Below are 19,372 nucleotides of genomic sequence, written 5' to 3' on the forward strand. Positions count from 1 at the left end.
AGATGTAGCCCATAAATAAAACCACAGCAGAATCAAACGATCACTATTCATTTATTTTCTTAAAAAGTGAGGGATAAAACTATATACAGGAAAGACATGCACCAGAACTATTACAAACACAGGACGTTTTAAAAGGCTCTAAAAGGATATCTGAAAGCAGGGTGTGAAGGGCAGGGAGAGGGCAGCGTTAGGTGGGGGTGTAGTCGTGTCTGTATTTGGGGTGGCTGTCATAGCCGAGGCGCTCCCCGGCAATCAGACTCTGGATCAGCCACTCGGGAGACACCACGGGCAGGTCCAGCGCCGAGGCACACTTCAGCACCGAGGCTGGGCACGAGCTGTCCGTCACCAGCAAATCAAACACACCCACTGAAATCTCTGTCAACAGGAACACCATCGTTACTGATCCAGACATAGATTGATTCCTATTGTGCAACTGATTTGATCCTTTTCAGTCTGCCTTTTTTAGCTTTCTTTACAAGCTGTAAATTACACTGATGAAACTAAAAAGCGTATTAAATGACGAATAACTAAGTACACATACACAGTGGGATTTAGAATTACAATTCTTCAATGACTAACAAAACAGAATGCTTGTGCAGAAGTGTGGATCTCTTGGATGAAAACATCAATGGAGAAACACTCACCCTGGCTATTGGCCTCCACTTTATGCTGACGCACCGAGGAGGCTCCGCCCATCATCAGGAGGTCTGCCCAGAGCTCCAGAGGGCAGTCAGAGACCAGCAGGACCTGCAGGGATTGGAATGGGCTGCGGCGAGGGTGCCTGTGGGCACAAACAGTCCATCATCCATATTTATCAGTCAAGATTGACCCTACTCCTGGCAGTTCCTATATAGGTGAAATTATCCCACCATGGTCTATACCTTTATTATTACTAATGCTAAACTTCTACAATAATGGAAGTAGGCAGAAGAAAATGTAACCCCTTCACACTACTTCACCTCACCTCCACGACTTACCACTCCACGATGCGGTTCTCCGGCAGCCCCAGTCCTGCTGGCAACAGGTAGTTCCTGTAGTTGAGCAGCTGGTTGTCATGGGAGCAATCCCGCACCCACATGTGCGAGACACAGGGGATGCCGCTGGCCACGCAGAGTAGGTACTTCCTGGAGCGGCAGTGCTGGTCTGCGATCAAGAGGCTCTGATAGGCCGCATTACACTGTGGAGGCGGATTTCAACCGAGCATTCCATTGAGCCAAAACAAGCCACTATGTTCTGATATGAAGTTAATTAGACAGTATTCGATTTAAGCAACATTTAAAGCTTTCATACTGCATCATTTTCTCAGTTCATGACTAGTATAGTTTTGGTCCTTATTGGTTTTTAAATAAACAATGAAAAGGATGGAACAAATTACCGTGGTTAACTCATTCTTTCCTTCCCCCGAGTGAGGGCTCCATATGATATTGTGCAAAATTACAAAATCGATATGACCCACAGGAGGGAGACAAACCAGCAGAAAGAGATAAACTGGTACCGTCTTTTTGGAATGCAGAATATGAGAGATGTGCGAGCAGAGCACAGAGCAGTTAAACGTAGCTCTCACCTGTCCCTCGTTGAAGTCCTGAAGGATGTAGCCCCCTCCCGCTCTTAGCTGACTCTCTGTGTAACGCCTGTTGTAAGGGGCTGTCTGTACATACTCTGTTAACACAAAAAAGATGGTCAAACTTAGCTATGTTTAGACTGTGTGGCATACAGATCATACTTTAATCCCAACACAGTGGCCAGCTCACCCTCCTCTCCCTCACTGCCCAGCTGGTTGGTGTCACGGTCAATGTCTGTGGAGGACGTCAACAGAAAGGCGTAGCCAAGGAAGAGCGAGCTGCTGCGAGGCAGGGGGCCGTGGGAGTCCACCAGGTCAGCGGGGTCAGAGGGCAGCTCAGGGCCGCTCTCAGAGGTGTTGCATATCTCTGCACGCCGCCCTACAGGGACAGGAGATCATGAAGGACACGGCAGGGTGAACACAGGGAAACAAACGAAGACTCCCAGAGGATGGAAATGTGTTCAGGGTTTGTGAGCTGCAGGCACTTATGATAACCAATACCAACTGCTTGGTATTTCAAGCTTGTTTCTTTCATTTGAAATCTGAATTTAAAGTAATATTTAATACTGACTGCTACACAAAGGGAGTTTCCTGAAAGAAACATATGAAATATCAACTTTGCAGACAGACACCCACACATGAAACACAGTGCATTGTTGTTGGCAAAGACAAAGCCGGATTGATGCAAAGCCCCCAGACCCAAACCACTTTGCAGTGAAGTTGTGCACCACACCCATTCCCCATATCTAGAATTATGAAGGACTTTACTCACAATTCACTTTTATATTACAGTACAATATCAAATAGGTTAAATTGTCACATGTAAGAACACCACCTTTAGCACACAGAGAACAGTCACATACCATTTTTGCAGTAAAGGATGGGGCAGACCAGATGTTTCTTAACATTAATCAGGCAGATAAAAAAAAAAAAAATAATAACTTAAAATATATTTTTTCATTGGTTTTAAGACTGTTAGTAAAAGACCGTTGATGAAGGCCAACCTCCAATATCTCCCACAGTGGGCAAGAGTCCTGCAGCACAGTCTAGAGCTTGAGCATTGAGGAAACACTAGACACGCAACAAAACAGTAATGGAGTGCAATGATGACACAACACATTTTAAGCTTATGCCTAGAAATCCATTGGATCTCTGCCAATACCATACATAGTGCCAGTTAAAACCCCCACCTGCTCAATGTACAAAAAAGGTACTGTGCATTTAATTCATTCTTGAACAGAATTCCTTCATACTGACATACTTAAAAATTCAGGAAAATTTAACAATCATCTTTCGGAGAAAAAGAAACAAACCATTGAAACTTTTAAACACACTTTTCTATGTATTAAACCCTAGTTGGGTATGGAAGAAGTTAAAAGCCATTCATTGTAATCAGTTGTCTCTAGTTTGAGTTATCTTAGTTCGATTGTGTGAACAAAATGTAAACATCTTTCAGAATTCCATCCGTACTACATTCTCACTTTTATACTGGTTGTCCTAAAATGGCAGTTTGTCTCCCTAGTGCAGTGGCTTTGTTTCAGGAGTACACAGCATGACCCGTCCTGTGTATCCATGTGTATGAAACGGACACAGCTCGCACCCTTCTGCTTTGCAATGGCACAAAGAAAAACAGACTGAATGTAAAATCCAATTCATTTTATTGATAAAAGCATGAAACGTAGTTATAAAAGAAACATTAAAATGCATCCCATTAAAATCTCCACACTGAAACATTTAAAGGGGGCGGGGGGGTCTTGCTTATTGTCAGCTATCTCCTTGCTCACCGGGTGGGGTGTCCATACCGGTTTTAGGACTGGCCAACTTTCGCCCTCTCTTGGCGGGACACTTGTCCTCCTCGGGTGAGTTAATCAGCTTCCGCTTGCCCATATTCCCCGTGCCTCTAGGGCTGTCATTGGGACCTCGGGAGGGGGTCCCACTGCCCCCCGCGTTCCCTCTGCGCTTCCGCTTCCCCTCCACCAGGTTATCTGCATCAGAGACACTCACATTACACAACATGTTGAGCACCACAATACCACATCACCACATCCCAGAAGCTTTATCATCAACTGCATTCATTCCTAAAGAGTGACAGTATAATGTTTACAAGGCACCCCATCTCAACTCCATCCAATCAACTGGAACCTTTGTAATTTTCTGTAGGCTGAGAACATACGACAGATGTAGAAGTGTAGGTAAAATTGACCTTTTTTCCGCAAAATGGATCCCTGGGTAATATTTTAAATGCAGAGTGTAAATGTTTTCTTCTACAGCTCTTTCTATTCAAATTAAAACTATAGCAAGTTTATGCTAATAAGTCTGCCCTGGACTTACCCAGGCTGATGTCGGAGCCCTTGGTGAGGGGAGTGACGGGCTCATAGGGGCCTAGGCCAAACTGCTCCCTCAGTCGGTTGCCCTGCTCCAGGGACAGGATGACAGCCATCCTTCGGTACCACTTCCGCTGGCCGTCCTTCTCCACGCAGTAAAAGAAGTCCGTGCCCTCTGTCTTATGGCCCTTCACCACGCCTGTGGAGACATCACAGTCACACACAGAAGGAATTAGGAATTCCTCATGATAGATGGTCAGAGGGGAAGACCATGCAAAACATTGTGGAGACATAACTGTTCATTGAAATGTAATCTTTCCCCTTTCACTTTAAACCCAATTGGGGGTTGTTAGTTTTGACACACCACCATATCCATTTACTAGATTTTCTATAAATATGAGCTTGAATGCAATTAACTCTGCAAGATGGCATTTGCCCCCTTACCTGCGCTGAAATACTCGTCCTCAGACAGGGCAGTGACCTCGGTCTCCAGGGGGATGGGGTCACACAGCAGGATGTCTTTGCCCAGCACGTCACACTCATAGCCGTCATCGAAGAGCAGGCGGAAGCGGCCAGCGCCCGAGTCACGGGTGATGCAGCCGGAGTAAAAATAGCCGTTGGACGACCACTTGGCAACAACGCGCAGCCCCACAAAGCTGCTGGAGCTTCCACTGGCATCGGGGGACACGGGGGCAAGCACGCCAAGCTCGGGGGAGTCGGAGCGCCGCAGGGTCCCGCGCTCAGGGGGGCTCTCCGACACACGGGCAGACACTCGCGTGTAGACCTCCTCCTCAGAGGAAGAGCTGGGCAGACCTCGGGCACCGTCCCTCGATGTGGGCGTCCCACATTCCCTGCAGAGGGGAGGGGAGGAGATACAGCTGATCAAACTGTAGAGCTGCTCGTAGCTCGATAGAACACACCCACATTACAGGGCGCTATATAATGCCAAAGCCAACCACACTTTCACTTTTCTGGATTTTAACTGAGAAGAGAAAGAAGAAAAGGAGTAACAGCAGTAATAATTAGAAGAGGTGCACAGACACAGGGAGGAGAGTGGGGTGGGGGGAGAAAAACGAATGGATGAGTTTCATGAAAATTCAGCACACAGAGCATTGGGACTCAGTCTGGAGGTTAAGGCAGAGACCTGGGCTGGGGATTGAGATGAGGCAGCAGAGTGGGATCGAAACGGGCCTAGGGGGGGGATTCCGAGAGCTAGGGAAATGTGGCCTGGCTCCTTCATGAGAGGCCTCACCTGGAGACAAGGGTACGGGACGGAGGCCTGCCTCGTCGCGCCCTTCCGCGGGGTGTCAGGGGGGTCAGGGGTGCTCTGTCTCTGTCCACCGTCCCCTCGGGCCCACCCAGCCCACTTGGGGCTCCCTGCTGCTGACCAAACGCCTTCCGAGGGCTGAGGAGACACAGACAGAGAGCGGTCAGAACGCACACCCTGCTGGAAAGACCTGGGTGCTCTAGCCTGGGATGGCGGGAACCAGCAATGCTTAAAAATGCAAGCATTGCAAGCACCACAGGCTCCTGGCTCCACTCTGGGGGTTTGGTGTTGTGGACATCTGTCTGAAAGATTGGGTGTGGGGGGGGACGGGGGTCTCTGGTGGTGCAGTGCGTCAGTGCATTTACCTCTCAGACACCGTGGGCTTCTCTCTACAGGTCTCACAAGCTGTTGCAGGATAGAGGAAATTCACCTCCAATCCAGCCGTAGACTAACATGAGGAGACAAGTCCAGCATCTCCAACTATATAACTTATTTTAGGGAGTGAAAAATTATAGCAAATATGGAGTGGGGGATTAAAACAGAAGAGACAAGGTGATCATAGAAAGAGGGGGACATGGGTGAGAGAGAGAGTTGTCCAGCTAGGATGGAGACAGAGTCTGGGGAAAGGAGGAGAGAGGGGAGAGCTACACAGAGCGAGAGTGAGTGGGGCGTTACCTAGCGAGCCTAGCGGAGGCACCACCACGGCTGGGGGGCATGATGAAGTCCATGTGAGTGTCCTCAAACCCCACTCTCCTGGCAGGTCCCGCCCCCATGCTGCTGGCCCCGCTGGAGCTGCGCTGCAGGCTGGGCGTCTTGGAGGAGAGAGAGCTGACGTCACCCAGGTCACCGGAAGTCATGGAGCCAGCGGTGCGTGACGGGGACACATCGCTCTCCACCACACGGCAATCCACAAGCGGTTCCTCGGACTCCTGTGGCCCAGACACACCCAGCACTCAGTAAGATGTACCCCTCAGGCACACATGTCTTATTTCAAATATTTTATTTTATTTTTGTATTATTAGGTGGGTTTTAACAAACTCTCCTTCAGCTTTAGCTATAATTATGTCAATTTCCTAAAGCACAGGACAGGCAGCCCAGGCAGTACATTATTTTCTCAATTGATCCTTAACTGATCCCAAAGATAACGATCACTTAAATGAAGACTTAGCCGGGGACAAAATAATAATACTTGCCATGGAAAGGGCACAAATGTTAGGGTTGCCTACCCTAGTTCCATGGCAAAGATTTGGTTACTTATTTTGTTTGCAGTTTTCACCTCTGTAACAGTGCGGTCCACCTCCCTCCCGTCCTCGTAATATACATCCGTGATGATGCGCGTGACTATGGTCCGCACCTCCCGGATCGTGCGCACGTGTCTGCGGACAGACTGCCCTGGGGTGGTGCGTGGTGGGGGAGACTCCATATCTCCCTGTAGACATACGTGCAACACAATTAGATACTGCCCTTCTTCACTTGGAAATAAATCTAGCTTCTTCTCTTTACAACATCAATTAACGAGCAAGGGAAAAAGGTTTCGGCAGTAACATGGGCATTTGAGAATTAAAACATACACGACAATACTACTTTCACGATATTGTTAGTATAGGAAGTCCAGCCACACTACCTTGCCAAGCAGGTTCTGGGGCCCACTGCTGTCGAAGCTGGTCTGCTGGGAGACGGCTCTCTGACGAAGCTGCACAACAAGATTTGGGATGTGTGAGATGCATTAGTTAGACATAAATGTAATTGGATAATGTTTCCATGCTACGTTTTTGTACAATATACCCAGCATCTTGTGTCTGATGTTCATTCCACATTTGTTTAATTTACCATTATAAAGCCTTTAATAATCCCAGTAACAGATAATGGAATCATTTTATGGGGAGTGTAAAAATGAGTATGGAGTACAACTTGTCAACACAAACTCAACCACCCTCAACCAGTCCTTCATCACACAAGTACCTTGCTGGGAGCATTGGAGGCATTCCCGGCATCAAAGCTGGTCTGCTGGGACACTGCTCTCTGTCTCAGCTGGGCCCTAGAGGAAGCCTCAGTCTGTACCCCAGCGCTGCACCTCTCCTCCTCAACAACGATCCCCAGTCTGCCTTCAGTCTGTGTGGCGGCCTCTTCTGCCCACTTGGGCACCAGCGCCTCGGTCTGGATCTCCTTCTCCCGGACGCTGAGCCGCTGTGCCCTCTCTCTCAGCAGGCCACCAGGGCCCGCCCTCTCCTTCCGTGGGCTGGGTGACGGTTCTTCTGGCTGGCCAGGCTCCAGGGGAGTGTGGCTGCAGGGTGGGTTTTTGAGCCGTGCTATTCTCTGCCCCTCCCCTGCAGGCTCGCCCTCCTGAGGCAGGGGTGAGCTGAACAGGTCCCCTCTGCAAGAAAACACACCGTTTCACACATACAACACAATATTACTGCAGCCACCTTGCCCCTACTTGGAGCACAGATCCTCATTAAAATCAGCATTCAGCGTTAATGTGACTAATTGAAATGCCATTCATTATAATTTACAATCCCTCTATAAAATAAACTTAATTACCAATTCCTCTTGAATTTAAAGCCTGAAGCACCGCATTATATTAATTATAGATTGAGAGGTAAACACACTACATCACCAGAGACCCCTGACACCCAAACTTGAAGACATATTTCCACAACACCACACCCCCAGAGTGGAGCCAGGAGCCTGTGGTGCTCGGTTGCAATGGATGCATTTTTAAGCATGGCCATCCAAGACTAGAGCTCAGGTCTTTCCAGCAGGGTGTGCGTTCTGATCGCTCTGTCTGTCTCTCTGTCAGGGAGCCCCAAGTGTGCTACGTGGGGTGGGGTTGTGATTTTCACCTTTTGCATTAGATTTTAAAATGTACTTAACAGCAGTCAAAACCCCACCCACACATTAACTTAAGATTACTGCAAGATCAGCAAACACAAAATATCAAGATGATCCAGAACACTACTTAATTCAGTGGTGGAACAGCTTCTTATGCGAACATTGCATACTTAACACTACAAATCTGGTAACTGCTCTCAAGTGCTCATTATTAGCATGTAAATGTACGCAAATGAAGGCATTAACTAATAACATGGCTTTGGAGGAAGCTGGACTGTTGTATGACCTCACCCCTTCAAAGAGGTGTAAAAAGCAGGCCTGCCTGCCGGTGACCTGACACGATCAGGTGAGTGATAGCTACCCCAGCCTGAGAGGACAGAAGGCCTTGAGAAGGACCTTGAAGTGACTTTGCAGCAGAAATATTACATCCGCTGCTTTTCCCACTTCTCTGGGGAGGAAGGCTGGAGCCCAGAATAGCGTCTCAGTCCGGCTCCAGCCTTCACAAGTGGGTCAGGCTCCAGCTCAGCAAGCAGCCGCCATGCTAACGATACAGCCGAGACACTCCAGGACCTACTTAGAGTTTCCCGAAGATGTGCTGCACCTCGGGAGGTTTAAATATACTTTGTAGAGAAGGCACAAGGTCATCACGGGATACGATCAGGCAGAAATATATTTTAAGAAGTGAGGGAACTAGCATCATACTGCAGAGTATCGTGGACTGAGAGCATATCTGAATATATTCTCCAGAGGTTGGAAGGTCATTGAGTTTTCTGCAAGCAAGGGTAAAGAGAGGTGAGACTGCAGGCCTAGAACTTGCCATGACCTTCCAAGCAGTCCATTGAAGAAATCTATTTTCAGGCTGTAACTGGAGGAACAGTTTCTAAGCAAGGGTTTACAATTTTGCTAACAATTACAAATTATAAACTGCATATATGTAAATGTTAAAATCAATAGGAATGCTTTACATTTTTCTTGGATATTTCAAGTATCCAAATAGAGCTCTATATGTATCCAAGTTTTTTTTTTTTTTTTTTAGGTCATGTTCTTAAATTAAAACAGCAGAGGGCACTAAAACACTTGGAAACACCTTCTCAAAGCCAGCATGTTGTAAGGGGCTTTAAGTATCACAGATATAGCAAGGCTAAGGTTAGCATATTTGACTGTGAAAGCCAAAGCGCACTGCAGTAGTGTACCTGGTGGGCGTACTGGGCTGTCCCCTCCCTGTGGCGTCCACCTGTCGGCGCACCTCGCACACCCGGCTGAACACTGATGCACTGTGCAGGGGACTGCGGGGAGAGGCAAAGCATGGTCACACAGAGGGGCACAGTCCTCTAACACAGCATCCTTAAAGCTTCTGCACACTAACAGTGCCTCTGTGAACTGGGACACAATGTCAGATGTAGTCTCTAAAATAACTATTTTGTTAACTTGTGCATCTCATGCAACATTTACCTTTGTTTTTTGGAAAGCTACATAACAGGAGTTTCAGACAAAAAAGTATTAATTGTCAAAAGGTCAATGACAAGACTCTAATGTTGAAGAACTAGCAAATTACATTCATATTATTGACCAAAGATCCATCTAGACAATATTTAAGTGCAGCCCTGATCTCTGCAATAGTGAATCAGCAGCTAAAATTAGTGGCCGAACCCTGGAATCATCTCAGTGATGGAGCCATCTTAATAAGCTGCTGACTGCATAGCAACAATTGCAGGTTACCTGGATACAGCCTTAGCAACAGTGGTAGCTGTGGCAACAGAGCTTTCCTCTTCAGATAACGCCGGTTCTGGAAACCAAATGAAAATTAATTGAAAAACAAAACGGTGCATCCGACATGAAATGCTACATTAGTGCATGGTAAGGTTACAGCTGCAGAAGCTCAATAATTTGTCATCTGGCCTGATTGTTGATGCTGGGTCCTGTGCAGATTCCAATAGCTAGGAAAGAATGGCAGCTCCAGAGTGGACATTTTGGAAAATCAAAGTCCAAATAATTGACTGCTCTGGTTTGCAATGTTTCATTGTCCTGTGTACACGGAAGGTGTAGAACAATGGCGAGCAATATGAACACTGGAAGAGCTTCACAACAGGGTGTCACATTCAATATTGGCATGCCGCAGTCTCACACTGGCTCTTACTCTGCAGACTGAAGCGAGGGGACTCTGGACTGCCCTCATTCACTGGAGTCACCAGCTTCATCCTCAGGCTCAGCTTCCCATCAGGCGCTGCGGCGGTGTAGGCAGAGTCACTTTTGACACCCTCTCCTCCACTCTCTTCAGCCATGATATCACTGGTAGCCATAGCAGTCTCTCTGGTGACATCGCCAGTAGCCATAGTTCTCTCAGAGCACGATCCCACCTCTGTAACATAATAAGCAGAAAAATAAATAAACATTGACCCTGCATTTGAAGACTGAATTAACAGACAAGAAAGTGAGGTGGACCAATAAAAAAAATTAAACCCACCGATAGGAGTACTGTGTCGGGGAGTCAGCTTTAGCTGGCCAATCAGAGGAGGTGTAGCACTTGCTGCTGGGCGAATCAGCTCTCCTTCCTTGGGAAGAGTAAAGTGAAATGGGATTTCTGTAGGACAAACAAAGAGAGGCAATAGCATTAAAAGAAAAGCAAAAGTTGAAGAGTGGTGGAAACGGCTGGTTTCTGATTTCAAAGTCAGAGACTTGTTCAGTTTAGTTGTAAAATGATTCAAAAACCTAATTGTATATAATAAAAACAACCCCTAACATCAGACCTTAAACAAAACAAAGTTTACATTTTAAATTAAACTTCTCTAATTCCCCACATCTCCATTCTGAAATAATCCTCATTTAATTGTTTCCTCCAGGATAAATAAAGGGCATGCAGGTATTGGTACATACCCCCAGAGCTGTCACTCAGGCTTTTGCTAGAAGAGTTCCCCACATTCGTACCCTCAGAGTCTTTCAGGCTGCCTGTGTCCACAACCTTGTTGTTCTGTACAGCCGTTTCCTCTGGTTTTGAGGACTTCTCTGTGGATGGGGTCATATCCTCTTTCTGGGGCCCAGTGCCATTACTGGAAGGTACAGGCCTCTCTTCTGTAATTTCCACCACATTCCCTTTTTCCCGAGAACTTTCTGGAACACCAAGCAAACTGTCCGAGTCCTGGGTGGAGTCAACAACGACTGGCTGGGATGATGCAGCAACCACCTTGACTGCAATGTCCTTGTTGTTTAGCTGCGAGTCTCTCTCACTGTCCTCCACCACAATCACACTGCTGGGGGGGTCTGGCTCTTCTCTGACACTCTGCTCTTCCATCCTAGTAGGACTGTCCTGCTTCAAGATGCTCTGCTCCTCAGGTTCAGAGGAGGAATGTCCTTCTTCCATTGGTTCCGGGGTAAATACCTGGCTCTGGGACAGGGCAAAGCAGAGACCTGAACCCTCAGCTCCCCCCACCTCCTTCTCCTTCTCTTTCTCTCCCTCTTCCATCAACACCTGCTCTTCCTCTGGGGTCTCATCGACCACATCTTCATCCTTCTCAGTGTTCTCAACCCCGTGCCCCAACTCCTGTGAAGCAGCCTTGGTGCAGACCGCTTCTCTAGGCTCCGATTCTTCAGGAGCTTCAGCACTCCTGGGTTGGACCTCCATAGCCTCTTCTGGGGTCCCAGGGTCTGTATCCACATCCTTTGGAGATACAGCAGAGGACTCTGCAGGGGCAGAGGCAGGGGCAGGGGCAGGGGTGGACAGCAAGCTGCTGGTGGTGTTAGGAATGTCTGCTCCTGATGCAGGAACTTCTAGGGAGCTACTGGCACTGGTCAGGTCTATGGTTTCAAGTTCCTGGTGGGAACTGGTGGTATTGGCTGTGGTTGCAGATTCTGTTTTTTTGGAACTTCCAGTTAAAGTCAGGTCCATGATTTCTGGTGGTTTCTGTAAAGTCTTGTCTTGGGATGAGGCAACTGTGGTGGAAACATCTGGCACAGGGTTAGCTTTGTCTGAAGCATTCTCTGCACTTGTGTTCTTGGGGGGGTGCACTTCAGGCCTGTCAGAAAAAACGCTAGCCTTAACTAAGGCAGCTATCTCAAGAGCTTTTGGCGAACTAGTAGTGTTATTTGGCTCCAGTGTTACAGGGACTTCAGCCAAGTCTCTCTCATGTTTCTGGCTCTCTGGAGCGGGGGTGGAGTCATTGGTAACAGGGCCTACGACACCCTCCAGCTCCTCTATCTGTGTTAACTGACTATCCTCTTCGTCCTCCTCCTGCTCCGGTTCTTGTGTTCGTTGGGGAAGCGTTGCATGCTCACTGTTTGTGGAAAGCTCCAACCGGAATGATTCCTCTGGAACACTAGGCTCTGATTGGCCGAGAAGTGTTTCTTTGTGCTGCTCCTGCGTCATGGCTTCTGCCTGAGTGTCTTCATTACATTCAGCCTCCACTGGCCTTGAGGGGCTCTCCTTGGGAGATGTCTTCTTACGGTCCATCTCTGTGCCTCTGCTCCTGCTGCTACTGCTGCCTGCCTCCAAGCTCGGTGTGGGGACAAATATGTCCTATGGAAACAAGAGGAAAATTCTAAAACTCAGGGGGACAGTCTGATCTGTTGACATAAAAGCACTGGTGTTTGTTGGGAGAATGAACTGATAAAAACATTATGTCAATATTTATACAACCAATTTTCAGAAGAAAAAACCTATAGACTCATGACTATTGTTTAGAAGTGAATGATGAAAGCAGTAGGTTTTATCTCAGACTGTACAAACTACTTGCGAAGTAAATTCACTTTTAAAGACACCTACGTGGGAGAATTCAGGCTGGGTTGGCACCGGAAGAGACCGCTCCAGCACAAAACCTGGGGAATTCTGGGATACTGGAGTTGAGGCCAGGGGAGCTTGAGGAGCAGTGTCTCCTGATGGGGCAGGAAGCTGGTCAGTTTCCATTGGTTCTTCCTCCTTCTTCTGTGCTTGATCAGCCTCTTCGTGAGGGAGGGAAGTATCCATAGGTTCATCATCAGCTAAGAATAAAACCACAACAAAAACACAACCCACTCTGTTGAGAGGCAATGGTAATGCAGGATGTAAAGCTCCCATGAGCAGAATATTCCTTATACCTAAAATCAATTACCTTGCTCATGGTCCTGCACCGTGGGGGAGCTGGGCACAATAATGGGCGTCGGGCCAAACGTGTCCTGAGTGGGGGCTACGAATTCAATTGAGTTCCTAAGCAAGAAAAGAACACTGCAAAGTTGAGGCAACCTGCCACCCAAAAAACATCATGTGACCAGTTTTCAGTTCTCTACAAATATTCAAATATTCTACACAGTGTCAGCCTAACAACCCAGGTTTTTAAGGTAGGTTCTAGTAACATTTATGCAATTATTTGATGTAGTCACATTAATGGAACAAGCTTCAAAACAGTTTTGCTAATAAAAGGTATCGTTAAATGCGCCGGCTGCTACTGCCGGTTCAGGATAGCAGCGGGGAAGGAGACAAGTTCGTACTGGGAAAGGCTCTCCTGGACCAGGGTGGTCTGCCCGGAGAGGTGCAGCAATCGGAGGCTGTTGGCAGGAGTAGATGCTGGCACACCATGGCTCTCCGGCTCAGACACCGTGCTATCCACTGTGGTACCTGCACAGACGCACAATACCAAGATCTTACACTCAAATATTGAAGCAATAAGGAGGGTGATGTGTTAGGGCTCTGGACTCTGGAGTAGAGGGTTGTGGGTTCAATCCCCAGGTGGGGGCACTGCTGTTGTACCCCTGAGCAAGGTACTTTACCTAGATTGCTCCAGTAAACGCCCAGCTGTATAAATGAGTACAAATGTAAAAATAATGTGATGTTATATGATATGCTAATAATAAATCCTCTGTGAATTCTACAGGGAGAGAGAAACAAGAAATCACAGAGAGTGGAAAGATCACAAATTCCCTTCTACATTAACTACCACCACAGCTATATCATTGTTCAGTGGACTTCCTGGCTTTATTGCCTACTGAGGAATCATAACCACTAGAACAACGTCATTGTGGAAGCATTAGTTTAGAAAATGAAGTATTATTGCAGTTATGTAATGCTTTTATCCTGATATACATGTCTGACTGATGGAGGCTAGTAAAAGCTAGTATTATCTAGTAATGAAATGTCAAAGTCAGCAATGCTTCAAGGCAGCCCTTAGCCGGATTAAATAAGGTACTGGGTAATTCCCCCAGGGACACACCTGTCCTGTCCTGGTCAAACATGTCCTCCTGAGTAGAGAGAACCTCCTCGTCCTCTTCGTGCTCTTCTACCTCAGACCCCTGGCCCATCAACAGGTGGTGAATGCTCATCTCCTTCTTCTCACTAGACGGTTTCCCAGGCTGTGGCTCTGCAGGACAGCTGGAGGTCACCTCAGACCTGAGACACAGGAATGAAACATCTGTCACCAATCGTAATAAGCCTGCTGCTATAACCTGTAACTGTTGATTTTTTTGGTTTTAAATTTAGTTAGTGCCGAAGTTACCTTTTGGCTACGTCATCTTGTCTGTCTGAAGACTGGCTATTTCCTCCCGTTGCACTCTCCCCTCCGGCTGCAAGGGAGGAAAAGCAGATTCACTGTAATCACACTATCCACACCAGCATGTTAACCAGCTGTATGTTTCATGGCTTAATTCATGGTATTGGTAGAGTAAAACCCATGCCACCCAAGAAAGAGTTTAAGAGGAGAACATACTGATGTGGCCCAACACCTTACTTTGCTTCGTCTGCTTTTGGGGACTGTCAGTCTGTCCCTCTGTGGCGTCTGTCGGTTCTTCCTGGCTCTCCATGCTCCACTCCATCTTCCCTCCCAGACCCTGACTCTCAGACAGCTCCAGGAAACCAAACTGGGATGCCTCTGCTGAACAATCACATATCAACACTCTGTCAGTAAGGCTACTTTTATTTTTTTGTTGTATTATTTAGTTTTGTACCATTCTGCCTTTCAATTATTTTGGAGAAAACTAGCTCAAAACAACTGGCTGAGCTCCTTGGCCTAAAGGAGTCTCTATCATGCTCCACAGCAAATGACAACAAGGAAAAAACTAAGGAGATTAATACTTGGCATCACTGTTCAAGGCCAGGATTCCTGCAGACAAAATGGCAGGAAGCCAAGTTCTCTGTCCACAGACTGAAGCGGTAAATCAGTCTTGTTTAAGAAATTCTGTGACCAAAATACCTCAGCATGTTTTATCACCGAGATGTCGGCACCTTCATTAAGAAAAGACCGTTAGAGCTCTAAACGCAGGTGGAGCAGTCGCACGAAAAACAACTCTTATCAGCAAGACGTGTCGTTCCCTTATTAAATATCAGCCATTGTGTTTTCTAAATGCTACTGTATACCGATGACAGCACCATCAACTATATTACCCAAAGCACAGGGAGAGCACGCACAAACCAAAAGACAGCTGTGCACAGTTTACTTGACGTAGAAGCACGGACACTCTACAGTGCATGATTACACAGATGGAGGGAGACAAGTGCCATTACTTTTTGTAACACAGAATACACAATGTCAGATCTGTATCTGTTGTTACAAAATCACATTTAGCCTTTTCTACAATAATGCAATGGAGTATGTTGCATGGTGCTGTTTGCGAAGAGGGGTAAATGGAGGCAGTACCTTCAGACTGGGCACAGTGTGTGGTGGAGTCAGCGTCATCCTCGCCAGCACACTGGCTGTTCACGGTAGCTGCGGCCCTGGTGCAAGGAGAGAACATAAATCACACACACTCTTTTTTTTTCTGCTTCCAATTGCATGGGATCCTCAATATGGACAGTAGTGTGGAGTAGTGGTGAGGGCTCTGGACTGTGGGGTGGAGGGTCATGGGTTCAATCCCAGGTGGGGGGCACTGCTGTTGTACCCTTGAGCAAGGTACTTTACCTAGATTGCTCCAGTAAATGCCCAGCTGTATAAATGGGTAAATGTAAAAAATAATGTGATATCTTGTAACAATTGTAAGTCACCCTGGATAAGGTGTTTGCTAAGAAATTGAGTAATAATAATAATATATCCAAGTTTCACAACCATTCCATGACACAGCAAGTCATAGTTATTTAACCTTTTTGCTATTAGGTTCAATTGCACTGAAAGGGATAGGACGGTAATTTTCTTTCACTACTTTTTTTTTTGCAGTCATGCTGTAAATTCGTTCTAAATCACTGTTCAACTCAGAGACAGCACTGACACTTCAATATAAGTGCTTGTTCATGATTAATTCATGATGACGGAGGGTGTACACTGAACGTGTTTAGATGTGACCTGAACAGATGAACGTTACACATTAATTCAGCAACAGCCTCACAGGAAAAGATTTGTTAGTCCATTTATATGGCGAGAACAATGTGATACTGAAAGTTCAATCCATTTGCAAACATCTGTTATGAAATTAGAATTTTCTGGCAGAATATTGGAGGGGAAAACAGCGCTAGTGTGTCAGTTTACATAATAAAAGGGGAATGACTGGAACTCTCTCACGGTTTTTCCCAGGGCCAGAACACACCAAACTGAAACCAAAATATGAATGGGAGAATGATAACAGTCGTGTCTTTTTGCTTACCTCCTCTGACTTGTGGGAGAGCACACTTCAAACACCTGACTGTGTTTCTCATGGCCAGAAGTCTGGTTGGAGTCCAATGTTGCTAAAAGAGAGGACATACAGTCAAACTCTGGATAACTTCAGTATTGTCCAGAATCAGTTCCTATCACTCGCACTGAACTACCAGGTTGTGAAGCGACTCTGTGACCTCTGTAAGGACAGTGAATTTCCTCCTGTCTCCCCCTCACGACTCCTACCTGAGCTGGGGTGCCCGTCATTCTGCCCCTCTTCTGACTGGCTGTCCCCCACAGAGCCTTTGCTGCCTGGCGGAGATGAAATCAGCTCCTGAGAGAAACAAGATGTCAGACTCAAAAAGGGAAGAGAATCTCAAATAGCCACATAACAGCAATCATCATTCACAGGTAAGAAATTCTTCAACTGCACCCTGAAAAAATTTAAATAGCAAAATGGTGTACTGCAATTTCTAAATGTACTTTTAATTGATCTTAATTGACGTATAACAGTTAAGGGATAACTACTTAGCTTGAAAAATATTTAGAATCGTTATTCTGAACTGCGATACTGTACTACTTCCTATTGGCCTTTTGACTACATCAATAAGTTATCTACCTAATTTGAAGCTCAAACAAAAGCCTTAATCACAAGTTAGCCAACATCAAACTTTCAAGCTAGGCCCATACTAATATACAGCTGATTCAGTTTACTGAGTAGAAAAACAACCCTATCTTTAAAGAAAGTCTAAGCCTAAGTCTAACCCTAGCCCAGACCAAAATATAAGCCTAGTTTTATCCCTCAACTTCATTCTAGTGCAAAAGTTTACTAAAAAAAAACATTTTCAGTTAATACAAGTACAACTGTTTATTAGTTAAAGACCTAAATAATACTCAGAATCCTGATTCCAAACCATGAAACAAGGTCATTTGGACACTACATTTCAAAAGGAAGAATGTTTTTACTAGTCCAAAAACATCCGCCAGTGCATAAGAGGTGAGTGGCGCAGAATTGAGACGAACAGAAGAGCACACTCACCAGCACAGGGCTGTGCGTGTGAGGCTGCAGGCTGGAGAGACGCTTTGCCAGTAAGCTGCGATAACCGCTCTCCGGATCCTCCTCTAGGGCGGCGCTGTCCGGCTGGGAGTCCTCCACTATCAAGCAAGGGTTGTCCTGCTGCGAGAGGCTGGGATCCAGCTCACTGCCTCCGGGCTCCATTCAGGGGCAGGTACAGGCAGCAGCTACACAGACTACATCCACAGAACAACTCAGTATGCCCTCACCACAAGACCTCTCCTTTACATCGCCTATTGTTATTTGCTCAATAACAAACAATATGCTCAGTGGCATTGGGATAATGTAGGAGAGAGCTCTGTTCTAGGTTTAGATATAGATATACTGATTATAAACAACTTTGCGGAGATTGGTAAAGCTACTGGAGCCTTAGGCAGGATGCATCTCCTTAAGACTGGCCAAAATGCACTGTGACACAGTAAAACTGAATTCCTGTGTTTTTACAGGAAGTACAGTAAATCAGATTAGAGATAGGATGTGATTTCACCAGCCAGATATCACTGGGAGCTCTTGTGAAACAGGAGTGGAATTAATGCCCTGCCACAACAGCATTCAATTCAACACAAACCAGACATTAGTAAGTTGTACCCATCTTCTCCTCTCCCTTCATCCTCTCCTTGTTTTCCCAAGAACAGAGCAATGGATTTCTCTGAGCTGCAGCAAAACACAAATCTATATATAGAACAACAGCTTTGAAGACAGAGACACTAGCAATCTGAAACTTTTATAGGGACCTAAAAGTCAAAAAGCTTTTAAAAAAACAGTACAGCTCATCTCGTCCTTACTCTGCTGTAGTTTGTTGTTTTTTTTATATGAAATGCACTACTTTAACAAGTGAATGTGTATTTTAGAGTTACTGAAATAATGAAGCTGAGCAAGAGAAACTCTTGAAAACTACTTCACATTCGTCCCTTCTGTTTTTGTCCGCCTGAAGAGACCCCTCCTCCCCCACTTCACTGAGAATCTCGTCTGAAAACCTGGCTATTCCTGCCCCAGCAATCGCAGCCATAAAACCTCAGATTTCCGCACAAAACTCAAATAACACATTGTCTAAACTTTACTTTGAATGTGCTAAACAGTGGAGAAATGATTTAGTGCATGCAACTCATCTCAAAAAGCCACGTACTCGTACAAAAACACAATGCATTCCTTGTGGCTGCACTTTGTCGACGTAGTTGTGAGTGCAATCGGACACCCCTGCACACGACTTTCACTTTAATCGGCTGTCAAAAGTTATCTACCAAGTTGTTCATATTCCTGCATACGTATATCAGACACTACTGTGGATCTTCTCAGTCCTACCTGGTTGCACTCGGCTCCTGGACCCTGCCTTTGGTATGCACCCCACAATGCAACTCCCCGTGCCCTTCTCTCCCTGCTTCCCTTCGCGGTAAACCTCACCCCGGCCACGTCGCCAATTGGTCAAGAGCTGTAGGGTCAAAGTTCTAACCCCTCCTTCTTCCTCACCTGATTGGCTGGTTTTTATAAAATAGGCGTGGTTTGGGGGCGGTGTGGGTTTACTATAGAGACTGTTACAGCCCTCACCATGTGGCTCATACGAGTCGCTTGTCTACCCCCGGTTGCTGTGCACAGTATGATGAAGGGAGTCCAAACTAAAATTGTCACAGGCCACTATCCTTAAAGGTATCGGATCTTCTATAATGAAAAGTAATACATCCACGTATGTATCTACTTGCTGAGAATATGTAAGTCACACACAAATGCATGAATTCTGAGCACGGATGTGTACAATATAAATTGCATTTGTAAAGTGAGGTGCACCAATTACGT

At 46.2% G+C, this 19,372-nt stretch overlaps 1 protein-coding gene across 2 annotated transcripts; it reads right to left on the minus strand.

The window, feature by feature from the left end:
• Positions 1 to 32: 32 nt before the first annotated feature.
• Positions 33 to 19,016, minus strand: tp53bp1 (tumor protein p53 binding protein, 1). Of its 2 annotated transcripts, XM_066701576.1 has the most exons (29): positions 18,884 to 19,016; positions 17,546 to 17,757; positions 16,753 to 16,840; positions 16,517 to 16,598; positions 15,580 to 15,656; positions 14,674 to 14,817; positions 14,443 to 14,509; positions 14,161 to 14,336; positions 13,442 to 13,568; positions 13,066 to 13,160; positions 12,741 to 12,955; positions 10,859 to 12,494; positions 10,449 to 10,565; positions 10,122 to 10,343; positions 9,704 to 9,770; positions 9,178 to 9,270; positions 7,115 to 7,526; positions 6,777 to 6,845; positions 6,429 to 6,581; positions 5,828 to 6,081; positions 5,138 to 5,290; positions 4,330 to 4,736; positions 3,893 to 4,084; positions 3,346 to 3,546; positions 1,752 to 1,940; positions 1,565 to 1,659; positions 978 to 1,177; positions 645 to 781; positions 33 to 375 (listed from the first exon to the last, which is right to left on the minus strand). In XM_066701576.1, exons 2-29 carry the CDS (start codon positions 17,723 to 17,725, stop codon positions 188 to 190), a joined length of 6,036 nt encoding a protein of 2,011 aa, XP_066557673.1. In that variant the 5' UTR covers positions 17,726 to 17,757; positions 18,884 to 19,016; the 3' UTR covers positions 33 to 187. The 2 variants fall into 2 exon arrangements, with proteins under 2 accessions (XP_066557673.1, XP_066557674.1); XM_066701577.1 differs by lacking the exon at positions 5,138 to 5,290 and having other exon boundaries at positions 18,884 to 19,015.
• Between the last annotated feature and the right edge of the window lie 356 nt (positions 19,017 to 19,372).

The sequence above is a fragment of the Amia ocellicauda genome, chromosome 4, assembly GCF_036373705.1.
Source record: "Amia ocellicauda isolate fAmiCal2 chromosome 4, fAmiCal2.hap1, whole genome shotgun sequence".
NCBI lineage: Eukaryota > Metazoa > Chordata > Actinopteri > Amiiformes > Amiidae > Amia > Amia ocellicauda.

Bases quoted from the DNA above. Each gene is read 5' to 3' on its own strand.
- tp53bp1 (XM_066701576.1), bottom strand. From the start codon at position 17,725: ATGGAGCCCGGAGGCAGTGAGCTGGATCCCAGCCTCTCGCAGCAGGAC. The intron at 13,569-14,160 runs GTGTGTCCCTGG...GCGTCTGTGCAG, and splicing joins GTTTGACCAGGACAGGACAG to GTACCACAGTGGATAGCACG. The intron at 6,582-6,776 runs GTAGTGTGGCTG...GTATGTCTACAG, and splicing joins CCCAGAACCTGCTTGGCAAG to GGAGATATGGAGTCTCCCCC.